Source organism: Pelodiscus sinensis, chromosome 2, assembly GCF_049634645.1.
Source record: "Pelodiscus sinensis isolate JC-2024 chromosome 2, ASM4963464v1, whole genome shotgun sequence".
Lineage (NCBI taxonomy): Eukaryota > Metazoa > Chordata > Testudines > Trionychidae > Pelodiscus > Pelodiscus sinensis.
Genome location: NC_134712.1, coordinates 180,492,578 through 180,511,997, shown reverse-complemented (window position 1 = coordinate 180,511,997; position 19,420 = coordinate 180,492,578). Strand labels below are relative to the sequence as shown.

Here is a 19,420-nt window from a genome sequence, read left to right as displayed (position 1 = left end):
TTATAGAAATAAAATGCAAAAACTACAAGACTGTCTTGTGAGATATAGCCTGGTAAAACGGCATGATCAGAGAGATGAGACCAAAATGCATATTTCCTTGTTAGTTTATAAATAAATTGACAGTGACCTGATTTATACTTACAGGTGTAAAACAACCTAATTTACTAAATGTCCTTTGCTGATAAAATGGGACCACATAGTTAGAAAGACTGTGGGGGCACTCCATGAGACCATAAGAGGGCTATTACTAATCTTTAAAATATTAGCAATTTCCAGACTACCAGTCAAATGAGTCCTTAGGAGGATGTGTATGGATCTCTGTAGTTTCCAAAGGATTAACTCTAAATTGCTCTGGAAATCAATGAACCTGTAAACTGATACCAAACCCAAACAAAGGACAATTTCACAACCCTTCACAGTCTTGGGCCAAGTCTACAAAAGTTGAATTAAGATCCACAACTCCAGCTACATTAATTACATAGCTAGATTCGAAGTATCTTAAATCACATTTTGGCCTCACTCACACAGCCAGAGATCGACAGGAGCACATGCTTCTGTCGACTTCCTTTACTCCTCATAAGGAGCAGGACAACTGTTGCAGACGGGAGCACCCTCTCAGTTTGAATTAGCAGGTCTTCACTAAACCCACTAATTCAAACCCCAGAAGATTGACTCTGGCAGTGTTGATCCCCGTAGTGTAGAGAAGCCCTTGGCAACTTAGAACTCCATTGGTCTTATAGAAGATAGCCTACCCTTCAGGGTCAATTTCACTGAACAAGAGTGAGCACCTTTACATTGGACAAGTGCAGTTCCAGACTGTACATAATGCTGCACAACAGGAAAAAAACCCAAATCATTGCTGCATATATATTGAGCTCTATCCCTTTTCTTTGCATCATGATAAGTCATTATCTTTAATGTTTCAGTGACATGCATGACATGATATGACTTTTCCCTGCAATGTTTTTCATTCCTTTTAATTTTGTTTTCTACCAGAACTAAGCAGATAGAAAATTCATTCTGTTTGGGAGGTAGGGAGAGTAGGAGCATATTTAGGCATATATGTATGAGTGAGAGATTTTTAATGTGCTACTGGAAGGAAATTAATTTTTTAGGATGACCAGAAGTATTTGAAGTGACCCTTCCATGATTCAAGGGGGGGGGGGGCAGCTCAGTGGCTTGCTAAACCCAGGGTTGTGAGTTCAATCCTTGAGGGGGCCATTTAGGGATCAGGGGCAAAATCTGTCAGGGATGGTACTTGGTCCTGTCATGAGGGCAGGGGACTGGACTCACTGACCTCTCAAGGTCCCTTCCAGTTCTATGAGATAGGTATAAATTCTCTGCTGGTTTAATTCAACTGAAATCAAAATGACAATCAGCTTGAAAAAAATTACAAAAACAGAAATAAAGCATGTTGATAATTAAGAATTCAGCTAGATGCCCTATCCAATATCTAAGAGCAAATTGCCTAAAAATCCTTCTCTGAGCTATTGATTTGGAATCCAAAATCAAGGACATTTTATAATATATTTGCATGTTGCAGAAGTCAAATTCTCACCACAAAACTCCTGAATCAGCCACATTTACCATACTGAGGGACTGTATTTATTTCTGGACATTTTTCTTGACTTTATCAGGTCAGTCAAACAAAAGCCAGCAATCAATGACAGTTGTGTCAATGTAAAAAAAAACCACAAGCTACTACTCAGAGGTCTGTGGGGTAGAAGGCTGCTTTTTCCTAGCAAATCTAAGTAATAAAGAGACACACCCCATGGTCAGTTACACCTGTAACCCCATTCACTCCAAAGGGGTGATAAAGATGTGACTAAGCAGAGAAATGGCCTCACGTCTTTGTGTTATGCTATTCTGTGACAAAAGATGTGCACTCTTATCATGGTAAAGGGTTAAACTTGCCTAAGCAGTACTGGAAAATGGTTTACCTGTGTGAATTGATGGGTTTCCAACCAGGACCAATTTGCTAAATGTAAGTATAACTGAGGGGCGCTACAGGACAGATTACCACATAAATAACTGATTATATGTTTAAAAGATGTAGTGAAGAAATTCACTACTCTGAAAGCTCTATATACCTTGAAATTAGGAACGTGGGGATAATCTACTAGGTTTTTAAGTTCATCCCATGCAAGTGGAAGATGCATCAGACACAAAGTTGACACCATACTTTATCTTAGCCAAAAAAGCAAAAATAACTGCCTCCCATAAAGATTCATGAAATTACCTAGTTTCTTGTATTGGACTAGCTACAGTATGCTATTTTTTACTGCATTGGTGAGTTATAAGAATCTGCTTCTCAGGTCAATTTCTTTGGCATGGTTAGGTCCAATAATGGTGTCAGCAGAGTAAATATGTGGACAAAGCTGGCACCGGGGTTTGTTGCAAGGGAAAGTTCCAGGGTTGGTATTAGTGTGATATGTCCTGTAGTTGTAGGTAAGAATCATCTTGAGGTTAGGTGGTTGTCTATAGGAGACTATGGGTCTTTCTCCTAGAGCCTCTCGGAGGGTAGTATCCTGTTCCAGTATAGGTTGTAGTTTATTGATAATGCATTGAACGGGTTTAAGTTTGGGGCTATAGGTGATGACAAGTGGTGTTCTATTGTTGGTTTTCCTGGGTCTGTCTTGAAGTAGATGGTCTTTAAAGTGCTACATAGTTCTGTCTTTTGTTTTAGCTGGACCAGACTAACACGGCTGCATCTCTATCACTATTACAAAAGTCAATCTTTCCAACCTGAATCACACAATTATCCTTGATATTTCCTGTTCTAATTACAGAGATACACTGTGATGATGGTAGCCAGTATAGGTTTGTAATGGTGACCATTCCTTATATGAATGTGCATACAAAATGCGTGATGGCCAAGATCCTGAGGATCCAGTCCAAAGAGGATTTATTATTTTATTATAGCTCTCTCACCATAGCATTTGAGCGTATGCTTAAATCCAATTAAAGCCAAATGCTTACTTCTGAGCATGGGCTAAGGATTTTGCTTAAATGGGGAGTCTAAGAGTATTATTTTTATAATTCTTTGTTCATTTTACTGGGATGTAAGTTTTATTTTTATTCAGATGGTGCAATAACTGCTTTACGAAGTATGAAAATATTCTTTTCTCCAGTGGGTTCTAACCTTATTTAGATAGTCTGATTATCTTTTTTTTAACAGCCTGCAGAAAGGTTGTCTCTGTAATTAAAGTGATAAACAGATATATTCAATAATTAACAATATTTCTATTTATTGGGCTATATGAGTAGATTAATTTTTAACATTCATAGCTTTAAGTAGTGAATTTATGAAAAATTAAGTCTTGCATACAGTGAAAACTTACTAATTAAAAACAATACCCTTTGGCCACAAATTTAAGTAATTACTATTATATAACATTTACAATCAAAACCACAATCTGCTCTTCTTGTTGTTTCTGATATAATTCTTTTAATGTGTTTTCTTCAGAGGACTACAGCAAAGGTAGTCATTGTATTTCTTCATCCACAGTGCAAGGACAAAATAGCTACACAATGAGCTAGCATCACTTAAGATACTGGGATGGGAATGGGTTCTAGTTAAAAACTAGATCTTATGAATTAAGCCTGGAAATTTTATTTCTCTCCTGAAGGCAAATCACTAGCAAGTGCTTAGTTCATGTATGTAACTCCAAAGGCACTTGCTTAATTTGTGTCTACAGTTGCATCTATGACAAATTGCAAGGTGTCCTTGGAGAAAAGGGAAGAGCTGGGTCTAGGCTTGAGATGTTTTATTTTTAGTACATTCATTCAGAATAGGTGAGTTTGAATCATCCAGCCATAAAAACATCAAGGCAATAATTATTATTTTAAATAAGTAACAGCAATAATCAATCATTATTATTGTATACTGAGCACCAACAGTATACAACAGTGTCAAAACTCACCATAACTTCAATGGGAGCAGGATCAGACCCTAAAGAGTTTTCAAATCTTGGATGAATGTTGATCCAAGTGTTGGATTTATAAAGGGTTTTAGATTTTCACTACAATATAAACATTTTGCACTGCACTGAGCATACATTATTCCTGTATTTAGCTGAAATTATTTACTCTTTGCTCATTAATAGCCATTCGGGAGGTGGCTAGAAACCTCTATTTTACATTTGTCATGTTAGTATTCAGGAACAATATGTGGATGTAGAATTAAGGAGGCTATTTCCATAAATGAAAACAAGATGTTGGCATCTGGGGACAGATATAACCCTGCTTCCATATGTTTCAAGGACGTCTTGAAATATAAAAATAGAAGATTATCTTTGAAGGTGAACAAGCAGAGAAATGTAAACTAACAACAACTTTGAAATTTCAAACTTTTAGAATGAGCAAAATGGATACCGCTTACTATTGATAAATAGAACTAGAAGGGACCTCAAGAGCAATGGTTTTCAAACTTTTTTTCTCATGACCCTGTTGAAGAAAATTGTTGATGCTCATGACTCAACATAATTTGACTAGTGTGTGGGCTCTGGGGTGGGATGAGGATGAGAGCTTTGGGGTGTAGGAGGGGCTCTGGCTTTGGTGGGTGGGGTCAAGGATGGGATGGGGGGCTTACATTGAGTGGCTCTTGGTCAGTGGTGCAGTGGGGGTGCTAAGGCAGGTCTTCCTGCCTCTGCTGGCACTGCAGACCATGCTGCACTCAGAAGCAGCCAGCAGCAGGTTCCAAGCCAGTGGGAGTGTGGAGCTAGTGCTTGGGGCAGGGACAGTGTGCAGAACCCTTTCCCCCAAGAGCCGATCCTGTTGCTGCCTGCATCTGAGGCACACTGCAGTCTGTGGTGCCAAGACAGGCAGGTAGCCTTCCTCTGCACCCCCACTGCTCACTTGATCACTCTGCAGCAATGAGACCCAGTGCCTGATATTTCCACAACCCAGTACTGAATTGCAACCCGTAGTTTGAAAACCGCTGCTCTAGAGGCCATCAAGTCCAGTCACCAGCACTGATGGCAGGAAATGAAATGCTTTACAAAATTATGGGAGTGAGAACACAGCAGAATGGCAGCCACATAAGCAGAATGAGATGTTCTGTGATTTTTGTGATGACACAAATATTTTAAAAATTTAATACTTTTACGCTTTCATCTTTTTAAAGTTACAAATGTTAATTTGATTATATAGAACCCGATTCTCCTTTACATTAGCTCTCTTGATATTCCTCTGGCAGTGTAAAGGGGGTCTGATATAAATGTAACATCTTCTGTAAAAATTAGTCATGAAAGAGGATGTAGGACCATACTGAGTAGTCTGATATTTGTATATTGCATTCCACACTAAGAATAAGGATGCTTAACTCCATCGTTATTCAGCAAAGCACTTAGGCGTGTGCTTCTTCCTGATTGATTTAACTGGGGCTATGCATTTATTGTTGAATCAGGGAAGAGAATAAAAATATTCAAATTAAAATAGAGAATTTGATCAATGGGAGCTGGAGATTAGAAATGCAATTTTACAAGCAGCAAAATAAAATTTCAACATTTCAAACACATGGCCAGATTTTCAAATCCAATCCACTTCTTTTGCTCCATACTTGCTACTGTTGAAGAATTATACTACTATATAATTATTTACAAAATTTTTCATAATTTGGCTCTGTAGATGGAGCCGAATTTTAAATAGTGTAGCTTTATTTAAGACTGTCTGATCAGGTTCTTTTCAATCCAATTCCAAAATATTTTCCCTGTACAGAGACAGTTATCTCTATGTAATGATGAAGTGCCACTCATGGTTGTCCGGTAATTGTCCAGCACCATCTTTGGGAAAACAAATCATGGAGGCTATCAGACCAGACATTTTAATATACTATATGTTTGTAGAGATATACTGGATTGCTCTGACTTACGGCTACGACCTTCAAAGAGGCTGTAAAATATCATGAGGGATGCATCTTTTATATCATTGCATTGTTATGTGTTAATCATATATGCTAGCTGGAACTGCCAATATAACAAAAGCACAACAGAGATGGGCCAGTCTTGAGGGGTTTGAATTATAAACATCATATGGCTGAATGGGAAAAGGCTTTCCCATCCCAAGAGACTTTTCAGGATATAATTTTTTTCCCCTGACCCACACTGGGACAAGTTGTCAAAATCATGAAAACTTTCCTGAACTGACAAATTGGAAAAAGGTATCACAATACTGTACTGAAATGCTTCTTTGATGATTATGATGTTTCATTCCAATTTTGATATTTTTTCCTTTTAATCTTGTTTTTAGTATAAACTAAATTAAATTTTGAAACAAAAGCTTGACTTGAACCAAAAGAAAATGAATGTTTTGTTATAAAAATGTGAAAACAGGACATTTTTGATCATTTCAAAACCCCTTTTTCAAGTAATGAAATTTATCAAAACAAACCTTTTGCCACAAACAATTTCAGTTTCTACAAATTGACATTTTTTGATGAAAAATATTTACTTGAAAAATATTCAAACCCACTCTATTACAAATGCTGATTTACTTTGTTCACAAATATCTATCCAAAAAAGATGTTGGGAACCCTGTTATAGTAGCACAAAGTGCAAGTTTGAAAATTGATCTGCCTCATGACTTCAGTTACATTATTGCCCAAAATGTCTATATTTGGTAGTGATCTAGAAAGCATATCTAATTGCGATATCAGCAGAACTGACCATATAAAAAATGATCATGCTACTTGCTTTGTTGACACTGATGATGCTCAATGACAAATTATTTCCCTACCTATTCTATTAAATTACAATCTTTATATAGTTTTTCTAATAATGCTGGTGTTGGAAATAATATCCATACCCCGATGAGAGCTTTATATTTCCTCCCCCGCAATCTTTTTTTGTTAAGTATTTGGCACAAGAAGCACTATACTCATGTGTGCTGTTTGAATACAGGAAAGGAAAATGTTCCAAATGACAGGAACTATACAAAACTCAGTGGTTTCATTTTTCAGCAGTTGCTGCAAACATTTTCTGTTTCATCTCACAACCCCAAAGACCTGTTTGGCAGAAGGCCTGTACTTGAACTTGACTGAGGGTTTAAAAAAAAAATCAACTCAGCCTGTTACATAATATTTTTTATAAAAGTCAGAAAACTTTAAAGACCGATAGACTGGACTGGATCAATCAAAAGCTGTATTGAAACAACCCAATGACTGTGGTGACAGCATGTCTGGAAATTAATGGACCAAAATTAGCATGCTGGAAACTAGGTGTTATGGTGAACAAAATAATAAGCGGATACACTATTCCAACTATCAGCCCCTTTTGAGATCCTTAAAAAAAGACTTGGTTGGGGATCAAATGGAGAATGGATTCCTAGGAGGAAAGACAGACAAGCCTCTAACTCTCTGAAGAGACCTTGTCCTTTGCTTGTGAACCTCAAGGATCATTATTAGAGTCCTACCAAATTCACAGTCTTTAGAAATGCATCATGGGCTATGAAATCTGTCTTTTGTGTACTTTTACCCTACACTCCACAGATTTCCCAGGGGAGACCTGCATTTCTCAAATCGGGAGTCCCATCCCAGCAGAGAATTGTAGGGGAGTTGCAAGATTATTCCAGGAAGATCGTCATTCTTACTTCTGCACTGCTACCAAGCTGGGCAATCAGAGTGGAAGTTGTTGGCCAGGTACCCGGCTCTGAAGGCAGAAGCTGCCAGGAACAGTGCAGAAGTAAGGTATCAATACCATACTATGCCAGCCTACTTCTGCGCTACTGCCTTCAGAGTTGGACAGCCAGAAATTGGTGGCTGCTGACCAAGCACCCAGCTCTGCAGGCAGCAATGGAGAAGGGCATCCATAACATGTCATCTTTCCTTCTGCGCTGCTGCTGGCAGTGGCTCTGCCTTCAGAGCTGGATTCCTGGATAGCACTGGCTTCTCTCCAGCCGCCCAGCCCTGAAGAAAGTACCACCACCAACAGCAGAGCAGAAATAAGGGTAGCTGTGCCGCATCATCCCTACAATAATCTTGAAACCACCCCGACAACTCCTTTTTGGGTCAGGACCCCTACAATTTAAAAATCCTGTGACTGTGAGATTTACAAAACTGGACTGTGAATTTGGTAGGGTCCTAATTATATTATTATTATGCATTCCCAACCCTATGACACCAGCACACCAACTGGGACATCTGACCCTTCTGTGCCATCAAGGATCCAGCCTGATATATGTGAGATACTGCTCTGTCTTTCCTTTCTATATCTGTTCCTTTCTGTCCACCACTAGCTTCCTCCTGTCCTCTCTCTCTCTCTTAGCATTTCACCTAACCTTGAGGTCATCAAAAGTGTATGGCTTTTTTTTTAAATATTTTTGCACCTAAAAAATTTAATAGTAAAGAAGCTCACAGTCCCCGGTTGAAGGAATAGTTAATATACAGTAAGGGAGAAATAAATCAAGCTGCAGTTCAATACAGTGCTACACCTGCCATGATAAACTTATGTTGGAATGTGAAGATCATTCTGTGAGCAGGCTGGATACTTTTTAATGCATAATATATTCTTCTTTAAAAATTATGATTCTATTTCATGCTGTACAAAATACAAGTAGGTATAAATTAAAAATCCTTGCTGGAGTGGTCAAAATTTGTCCTTGATTTTGGAGAGAATCATTGCATAAAATCACTGTATACATTCATAAAATAAAAAAAAGAATACTTAAAGGGGTTTTACTAGGGTAATTTAGATTAGTAATGGCCAATCTATTTGACAGTGACGGGAGAGCTATTTGAAATCAATAAGGGTTCACAACTTTCTTGTAGGGTCAAAAAGAGTCATCCACAAGAATATCAAAAAAAGATACCTACAATGCATATATAAACTAGTCATACAGGTGTAAAAAGGATTACCATGCTCATGAATATGTAATTCAACATAGAAGCAGACAGGCAAGACATGTACTATACACATCAATGATATATCTTTGAGATAGATGTTTTCTGTTAAACATTAGTTTTTAAATGAATGAATCTCAAGTGTATCTCTCAGTATTTGTAGATTGAAACTTTTTTTTACCTATAAGGATTCCTGTATGTGAGTAACATTAAATGATTGCAGCCGGCAGCATGAAGTCATCAGTTCTGTATTGTTAAAACACATTCTAGAGACAATTCTATTAGCAAACATGGTTATTTACCTGTCATAGTCTTGGCAAATCTCCCCAACAGCAACCAATGCCTTCAAGTACTCATTAGGTTGATACGGGTGGATGTAGTGCAGAGAGCAGCTGTTCCTAGGATCTCCATTGGATGCCGTGAAATCTATAGCTACCTGGAAAGGAAAGGAAAGGAAAGGAAAGGAAAGGAAAGGAAAGGAAAGGAAAGGAAAGGAAAGGAAAGGAAAGGAGAGTTGCTCTCCATTAATGTTACAGTACATGGGTATCTCTAGATCTGCCACATTTTTTATCATGGACAGTTGCTGGATATGATAGTTTTAAAACAAAAATTAAACTAATTAATGAATTCTGCAATAATGTCCCTTTTGTGGCATCATCATATACAGAGCAAAAATCAGCATAAACAGCATCATTACAGTGAACATCCTATATCACAATTTATTTTTCTAGCTAACAAACTATATGTAATGTGCATGCCGGTAATGCATTTATTTAGGTTGTACAGTAAAACTCCATTGGTCTGGCATCTGATGGTCCAGCACTCCTGATGGTACGGCACCATCAGGAACCTGGAAGTGCTCCGGGCAGCCGGACCATTGGGGCTGCTCTGCCCCCGGCTTCCTCCATTCAGCTGCTGCTGAAACTGACCAGCGGCTGAATTGGGGAAGCTGGGGGCAGAGCAGCTGGGGTGCTGCCGGTAGGTCCTGTAGCGCTGCCCCTCGGTGCTGCGGGACCAACCCGGCAGCACCCCAGCTGTCCCCAATTCAGCTGCTGCTGATACTGACCAGCGGCTGACTCTGGGAAGCCCGAGGCAGAGCAGCTCTGCCTCGGGCTTCCCGGAGTCAGCCTCTGGTCAGTTTCAGCGGCGGCTGACTTGGGGATGCCTGGGGCAGAGCAGCTGGGGTGCTGCCAGGTTGGTCCGGTAGCGCCACCCCTTGGCGCTGTGGGACCAACCTGGCAGCACCCCAGCTGCTCTGCCCCAGGTGTCCCCAAGAGCAACTGAGGTGCTGCCGGGTTGATCTCGCAGTGCCAAGGGGCAGTGCTACCGGACCAATCCAGCAGCAATCCAGATGCTCTGCCGCAGGCGTCCCGATTCAGCTGCTGCTGAAACTGACCAGCAGCGGCTGAATCTGGGATGCCTGGGGCAGAGCTGGACTATCAAAAGGGGTGGCTATGAAGGGTCTGGGGCCTAAACCCCTCATAGCCCCCCCCCCTTCCGATAGTCCGGCATGTCTGATAATCCGGCACTCCCTGGGTCCTAAAGGTGCCAGATTATCAGAAGTTTACTGTAAATGGAAGTCTAATACTGTTCTTTCCTGTATTAAAATGCTTTGTTTTCTGGCTAACCAGTCTAAGGAGGTTATAAAATAAATGCCACCAAATCTAAATTATGTTTATATTTATAAGTATGTCTAAAGTAAATGATAATGTTATGATATATGTTTGAAACTATATAAGCGGAAAAACAATGAAGTACATAATTATTCCATTTAGGGAATTATATTTTCATTTAAATCTATCTAATTAATTAGTTCTAAGTTCTCTGAGTTTAATTAAATTCTTTCCAGCCAGGTGATTCCTGGTCTATAAATCAGTCTCTAGTATAAAATCTGAACAGAGTCAAAATACCTAAACAAAAAAATTCCAGACAGAGTCTCATTCCTTTCTTCATTTCCTTTGTTACTGTTTATTATTATTTTCATAATCATGAAAACTAGCCCTTAGTGCTTTTCAGCTTCAATGCATTTCACAATTATTAACTTATTTAACCCGCCCCATTATGCAGATGGCAGAAAGCTTAATGGTGGGTTACAAGGCAAAAACAAAATGCTGAATATGCTCATCGGGGCATGAGCTGGAATAACATTTCTGTCATTTGTGATTCTGAATTCTGAGATCTCTTCTGTGAACCAATTCGAACCAAAAGATTTTACAAAGAGAAATAACAATGTTAAATAAACTTACAGTTAAAAGTATTTTTGCTTCCCTTTCCCCAGAAGACACAGTAGGCAATGGTATTCAGCAGAGAAATCTGCACTGAACTCATTTTTCAGTTTTGCTTTGCAATTCTCTTTTAAGTTACTGACCCAAAATGACAAGGGCAGTTGTATCATACTTGGAACCAGAACTCAGAAAGTCCTGGCTTCTAGCCCTGTGCTCTGACAACTAGACGATATTTTTGTTTAGCTACATGAAGCTCTCCCAAAGTGTTCTATCACAGACCAACATTCTGTATTTGTCTAAGGGTGGATTTTGAAAGGGCCTATTTGGCAACCCAAGTCAAAGGGAATAATTTTAGGCTCCCAGGGTATGTCTACACTAGCTCGTTAATTCGAGCTAGGTAGACAAATGAGGTGACCGGAGTTGCAAATGAAGTCCGGGATTTAAATATCCCGGGCTTTATTTGCATGTTCCCGTCCTGTTGCCCTTTTGAAATTTCACTAGCCCGAACTCCTTAGTTTGAATTAACTGTTACTCCTTGTGGAATGAAAATCTTTGAAAATGTCAGTCTTTGTCATTAGAGGTGGTAAGAGCCAATCAGAATTTTTAATCCTCACACCACCAAATCTCAGTTTCCATATTGTGGTCCAGAACGTTGTTTGCAGAATCTGTTTCATGTACGGTAACTCCTTCTCTTAAATCTTTGAGAATTGGCCCCTTTTGATAGGAGACTGGAAGAACATATGTTTTTACCTTATGTGCATAACATTTTGCACCTATACCATCAAGAATCAAGCTGCCAGCTAGTCACACTTTTGAGTGATGATTCTTTTAAGACCTTCAGCACTGCAGCTATTGGAGTTTGGACTGTTGACAACCATTTGATAAGCATAGCAAGAATAATAGCAGGAGACACATTCAGAACAGTTTGAGCAGATTCTCAGCTAGTGTAAACTAGCATGCTATCCTGGTGTGTACCAACTTAAGGGCAGACACACTGAAAGAAAAAGTGAAAAGAGGCGTGGTGTGAGAGAAGGAAGAAGAGCGTCTACAAATCAGAACATGAATGTATGGTCTTGTTTTCACAGAACAGATAATTTAAAAAATATATTCAGAGATGTTTAAATTGTTTGATAGAAAATTCTCGCTCAGCTCTAGATACAACCATATTCTTTGGGTTTAGTTTACATTGGAAGGAAGTAGGTATGAAAGGGAGTAGAGACTCTACATGAAGACTATGCCTATTTATTGATCTTACCAGTGGCCATAAATGGACTCTGCTCATATTTCGAGGAATCCCAATAAACTTGTATTCCTTGTGAAATACGTCTGTGCACCAATATTTTTAAAAAGCATGAGTCTAAAAATAGTAGTTTGATTTGTATTTAGGCACCTAAAACAATGGTCTGATTTCAGTTCCCAGCTGCTGGTTAACTGCTTTTGAATATCTTGGCTTATGTATGCCTGCAATTATTTAGTAAAACATTTATACATTCTCTGAATAAAATTAACTGGAAATATTGTGCATAGGTTACAAAAAATGATTGTTATTCTACTTCCTACATTCTACTTTTTCTCATATATTAGAATAAAAAGGGGCAGGTGTTATAAAGATGCTATGGATGTTGGCTTTTTCACTCAGAACCCTAAAAGAAACTTGTAATGAAGTTGGAGTGACATGCACCAGATGGAATTGGACAAGACCTTTTCCTTGCATTAGCTGTTTGCCCAGGTCATTGTGGTGTAATTTAACCGAAAGTGATCACAGGATGTCAAAATGAGGCAGCAGGCTTCGTGAGTGGGAGCAGGCTTGGTGTAGGTGTTTTGAAAGGTAAGATGATAGTAAAAGCCTGATCGAAATGTGTTTCTTCCCTGGAAATTGTCCCTATAGTACAGATTCACTTAATATGTGTGTATTTACAAACCGTGAATACCCTCATTTCCTATTATGATGCTTTTATTAAACTTGTGATTTTGCTGCACAGTATAATCTTCACAGCAGGTATCACCAAAAGATACACTGTATGCTGTGTAGAAGAGGAATACTGTCTTTTTCTTCCATCATTAACTACAATTACAGTTCCATCCACAAATGTGTAAAGCATAACATCAGCTGCTTTCTCTGAACACAGTAGGGTCTTTAAAAGCTTTTAAGCTTTAAAAGATGCATCGCTAGGGATATGAGGAAGCAGGGGATGAGTGATGAGCTCTTTTCTTTCACTACTAATAACCTTCCACAAAACCAATAATGGCACTCATATGCTGATGCACTGAGTTGCCAATGCTCAGTTTTGAACCCGTGTCTTGCAGAGAGGAGGTTTTCTACAGAAAGTCAAAATGATATTTGCAACGGTTCCAAAGCAGCAGCATGTAGCAGCTCAAGTGTCTTGATGTTTCCAACTGGTAATTTAAGACATTCAGGCTTGCATGGCAGGACCAAAACTCTGTGTCTACAGGACAGCGTTCTGATTCTAAATGAAAGAATCACAGAAATTAGGGATGGAATTTGCTAGCCTAATCCCCTGCTAAAACAGGGTTTTCCCCTACAACATATTTGCTTGTGTTTGATCCCAGGTGTTAGCACTTCCATAACCTCCCACTGTTTGGTATGACTAACCCACAGCAAAAGATTATATAGGTTAAACCTCTCTAGTCCGGCACCTTCCAGACCTGATTGGTGCTGAACCAGAGAATTTGCCAGATAACAGGAGGCTAATATTGTCTAGCAGCATTACCAATAGTTCCACCACTTATTGGGCTCTTAGAAGACATTTAGGGGTAAATTAGAGCTAAATAACATCATAGATCACTGAGAGCCAGGACTGGTGGCTCTAAACAAACTTTATGGAACCACAGAAAATTTGGCCACACCCGTGCTAAGTGGACATCTGGGTAACTAAAATCATGCAGACCAGAGAATACCAGACTAGAGAGGTTCAACCTGTACAATCTTAGAATGATTTCCTTAACTGGTATAAAAGTGTTTTTAATGCACTGATAATTTTCTATTTAGCCTTCTATCAGCTCAATCAGCAAATTCCCAGCCTGTCTTACTGTCTTGACCTGTTTGACTCAGAAGCTATCCTGTACACTCTTTCGGTTATAGCTTTTAAACTGGGTGTTACAGACTCGTTCTGCCAGACTTCCTAACATGAAGAGAATGTCTTCTGATGTTAAACCCATTCACTTTGCCAACTTCTACTGACTGTTTTTTCACAGCTAGCATAAAGGTGGTTTTTTACACATTATTTTAAAGAACCAAAATACATTTACTTTTGGTTTTCTAAGATGTTTGTTCTAACCAGGAACTGTGTAACCACAATGGAGGAGCAAAGTGTCCCAAGAGCACACAGCATGATGTTACAGAAGCTTTCATTAGTGCTTTAAATTAGCAGATGCACTCTACGATAGCTTTTTGTTCCCAAACCTATGCTTAGCATCCTAGTTTCCCTCCCCCTTTCAGATCACAGCTGCATTGTACTATCTGTACACGGCGTGAACTCAACGGAAACATAATTAATTCTAAAACAAAAAGAGGGTTGGATGACTTACTATGAGTTTGTAAGTTTGGCTCTCTCTTAGCAAAGGGAAGGAAATATACGATTGAGGTTTATCAGAACACATTTCTATGTTGCCATTAACATTCCATAATGTTGTACAAGAATTCAAGAAATACTGTTCCCTTTCTGATTACAGGATGGTGGATTTCATAGATTCTTAGTGTTTCACCAAGCCATCTTTGACAAATGTGAGCTTATGAGCCCATGTAATTAAGGCAGAGTCAAACATCTCTGCACATCTTAACTGCAAACTGATGGATCATTAAAAAAACCACACATGTCTTTTTGCACTGATTACAAATAAAGCACTGACATGAATTCTAGAACAAAATGGCCTGGCATAGTCTTAATATCTGCCCCATCACCATTGTATAGTTTCTATGCATTTGAGAGTGCATATGACAGAACATAGACATGAATAATCCATTTGCACACAAATTAACTGCACAATGACAAAAATGACATTTTGTGTGCGAATTCAATGATGTGTGCACAAAAGTGACAGCAGGTGATAGCATTTCACATGAGCAAACTGGGGGAAGGTTAAATACCCTTTTAAAATGGTGATCTAGCAAAATTTATGACTGTCATTATCAAATAGTACCGGACTAGCGTTGGAAGTGGAAAAACTGAAAGGTCCAAGAATTTAACGTGGTTGATGGTAGGCGGACTTATAAAGTTTGGCTGAGGGATATTTTTATATTTTTACTTTTTTTTAGCCGCTAGATAAGCTCACGGCTTAAGAGCTGCATATGTGTAGGCATTGTGGGCGGAGATACTAGCACTGCTTATACTTCTGCCCCAAACTTCCCATTATAATACCCTATTTTCAGTGCCTTGTCACTTCACCAAACTTTACCCACTTGGGCTGCCATTTTCCATGCAGGTGTCTGCGTTAGGCTGATTATATACTTTCTGAATTTTGGCGTGTGGAAAGGGTTTCAGCACCAATGACTGAGACCTTGCTAAGAATTGGATTAGGGAATATTATTACATTTTGCCCACATTCAAATATTTGTCCAACCATTGCATCAGGAGTACGATGTCATAAGAGCTTTTCAGGCAGAAATACGGCAGGCAGGTCGTACTGAATTGGAACTGACTAAAGACTGGGCAGGACAAGAAAGATCTTGTGAAAATTCCCACACACCCAGTTATTGGCGCAGACTCGAGGCCAAATCTTCATCTTTCACACAACAGCACAGCATAACTGATGTCATCAGATTTATTCTGATTTTCACCAACAGAGGATCTGACTTTCTATATGCATAAAGGCTGTTATGGTGGGAGCTTTACGGCTATCACATGCAAAATGAAAATGTGTTTGAAAATCTTATTTTATAGTCAAAAATATTTTACATGAGGAGTTTAGCACTTTATCAATCAATTTACATAATGGTTGGCCAGATCTCTTTTTTTTTCCTACGAAAGCAATGAACTTAGTGTTTAAAAGGAGTTCCTTTCATTACAGTAAAGCAAGTTAGAGCAGGACAAAACTTACTGTAAACTGTATTTGGCATCCACCCATGATGTAATCTAAGAAAGAATGCATCTTGTGGATCTGGAAATAAGAAAGCAAAGAAATTTAGCAATACACAGTTCATCTGAAAGACCCAGACTTTCTTTGAGACAGCTTGATTAAGAAAAAATGGAACATGGATGGGGATGGTGTGGGAGTAATCAGAGAGAGAGAGAGAGTTAAACCTAAATTAAGAGAGGAACAAAGAAGGATGAGAACACATCCCAAACCATTCTGAAACCACTACAATTATTTACGCACATCAAGGACAGAACACAACAGCACTCCTCTGCCTGAAATCAATGGGGATTTTGCCATTGATTTAAGAGGGAGAAGGAGCAGGCTTTTTTTTTTTTAAATTCAGACACATGACTTTGAAAGACTGGGAAGGGAAACATCTCACATAGATGGTCATCCTGATGAACTTTGATATAGGGATGCATAATTGCATTGTATGGCATATTGGATTGCTTCCTGATAAAATAAAACAACAGGAAGAAGTAAAGGGGGAAGAGCCCATTGCTTGCACACTAGCTCCTCTACCAGGCTGTACTATTTTTACTCTTTTGAAGGGCTCTATTTCTATTGCTCCTTTATTTTCTCCTAAATCCTTGTTTTGATGCACTCTTCATGGATTATTTTACAAGGACGCTGTTAAATACACTGAAATAAGTTCTAAAGTCTGCAACCTCAAATCAGCAAACTCACCTTAAAGTTCCCAGATAAAAATTATGTTAAGGTGGAGTTCACAATGACAGCAATTTACAGTACAACACATTATAGAGATGATTTAATTATTCCCAAAACAAACATTATTAACCAAGGAATTCAGAGGTAAAATTAAACTTACAGAAAAATCCACTATTTTAAGTATGGATGTTTAGGAAACCTGAACAACCTTAACTCTGCTTGACAGTAACACAGCTTAATAGTCATATGTTTATGGTTAAAAATGTTTAGGGTCTGTAAACCCAGATGAAATTAATTTTATTTTTTATTCCCTACCCTCTCCCATGATGTCACTATGCAAGATAGTTTAGGGTAAGAAGAGCATGTTGAGCAAAGGTAGATTTTAATGGAATTTTCTGAAAAAGAACATTATCTGTCAGCCTCTAACAGAAAGATAAACTTTCAGTTATGAAGAATAATGGCAACAAATGACAAATAATCCTAAAACATTTTCTTCAAAGATAGCCTTGGCACAAGATCTCAGTGGACTTTTTCTTCTTCACACAGCACGTAGTCAACCTGTGGAACTCCTTGCCAGAGGAGGCTGTGAAGGCTAGGACTATAATAGAGTTTAAAGAGAAGCTGGATAAATTCATGGAGGTTAGATCCATAAAAGGCTATTAGCCAGGGGATAAAATGGTGTCCTTGGCCTCTGTCTGTCAGAGGCTGGAGAAGGATGGCAGGAGACAAATCGCTTGATCATTGTCTTGGGTCCACCCTCTCTGGGGCACCTGGTGCTGGCCACTGTTGGCAGACAGGCTACTGTGCTAGATGGACCTTTGGTCTGACCCAGTACGGCCGTTCTTATGTTCTTATGACTTTTGAGAGTATGGGAAGTTTTAAGTGTCTGAGTTACTTCATTCTTAAGATCATTTGGGCAGGGTCTGTGGCTGGATGGAGAGAGGGGCAGGTCTGACAACATTCATAGATTTCCAAGGCCAGAAGGGATCACCTGTCTGATTCCCCTCCACACACCCATGTAACACAGGTCATAGAACTGCCCCCAAATAATTCCTAGGGCAGATTTTTTAGAAAAACATCCAATTCCGATTTAAGTAATTGTCTGTGATGTAAAATTCAACATTACTTCGGTCAATTGTTCCAGTGGTTAATTCATCTCACCATGAAGAGTTTATACCTTTCCAGTCTGGATTTGTTTACTTCAATTCATCTACCTTCTTTGTGAGACTGAAGAACTTATTATTAAAAGATTGCTCCTGGTAAAGGTCCTTATACATTGTAATTAAGTCAATTCTTAACTTTCTCTTTGTTAAGCAAAATAAATTGAGATCCTGGAGTCTATCCAGAGGTCAGTCTTCCAGAGTTTGATTTAGCGTGTCTGGTAAGGACCTACTAAATTGAACACTGAGAGGGCCCCAGTGGACTCCAAAACTCCTGGTGACTAAGGCAAGTTGACGGGAGAATTTCTTCTGTCACCCTCCTGCTGTGGGGCCACCCCAGAAAATAGATGCAAGATGCATCAACTCTGGCTATGCAATTCACAAAGCTGGAGTTGCGTATCTTGCATCCATTTTCTCTGCCAGTGTAGACCTAGCCTTCAGTACATCAGCCCCTATATCAACCAAACATGTTATTTTGTTAAAAAAAAAGATATCAACTTAGTTTGACAGGATTGATTTTTCATAATACCATGTTGTCATTAATTATATTGTCCTCCTTTAATTCTTTATGTATCAAGACATTTATCAGCTACTAAAGCATATTTGCTTGGGATCAGTGTCAAACTCACAGGCCTGTAATTACCTTGGTTATTCCCATTTCCCCTTTTAAAATATTAGCACAACATGAGGTTTCCTATAGTCTTCTGGAATTTCCCCAGTGTTCCAAGATGTATTGAAAATCACAATGACAATGCAGTGAGCGCCTCAGCTCTTAACAGTCTTCAAAACAAAATATCTGAACTTGCTGATTTGAAAATGTTTGATTTGTGTAGTATCTGGTTAACGTTCTCCTTACATACTAGTGTACTGAAAAAAAGTGTTATAATTGCATGATAGGACTATCCAATCTGTTTTCCCCCCCAGATATGTAACAGAAATTTTTATTAAACACATCTGCCTATTTTGCATTATTACTGATAATTACACCATTTCCATCTAATAATGGAAATTATCACAGGGTACAGTATTTCTTAAAGGAACCACCTTAAAATCAATTTTAAATCAAATGAAGTAACCAATTTACTGTAAGTTCTCAGAAAAGTTCCTCTAAACTCTGAAAGAGAGAATTTGGTGGAGTGTATGGTGTACTCTTTCTGTGTAATAAAGTGGTTGAACCTGTCCTTTCAGTGCATAAGTGAACACAACTCTTTTTATGGAGCAATGACCAGATTTTCCATAATAATGCTCCACTTTGAACAGTAAACCTATAAATATGGCGTTAGAGAATTCCATGTTTACTTGATGACTCCCATGTTGGATGAGCTCAATTTACAGGTAAAATATATATATATTTTTTTACAGATTCCAGCCCCTCAAACTCGACTTGGTTTCTCACTCACGTTGGGTTGTTTCCTTCTTTATCGCCATCTGCA

The 19,420-nt window shown here is 38.7% G+C and overlaps 1 protein-coding gene across 8 annotated transcripts in view; it reads right to left on the bottom strand.

The window, feature by feature from the left end:
- CPNE4 (copine 4) overlaps positions 1-19,420 on the bottom strand; it is a 346,982-nt gene that overhangs the window by 30,952 nt on the left and 296,610 nt on the right. For all 8 annotated transcript variants that reach the window (XM_075921917.1, XM_075921924.1, XM_075921920.1 and 5 more), the window contains 2 exons: positions 16,120-16,179; positions 9,139-9,272 (listed from right to left, as the gene is read on the bottom strand). In XM_075921917.1, coding sequence (XP_075778032.1) covers positions 9,139-9,272; positions 16,120-16,179 — 194 coding nt within the window. The remainder of the gene's footprint in view (positions 1-9,138; positions 9,273-16,119; positions 16,180-19,420) is intronic.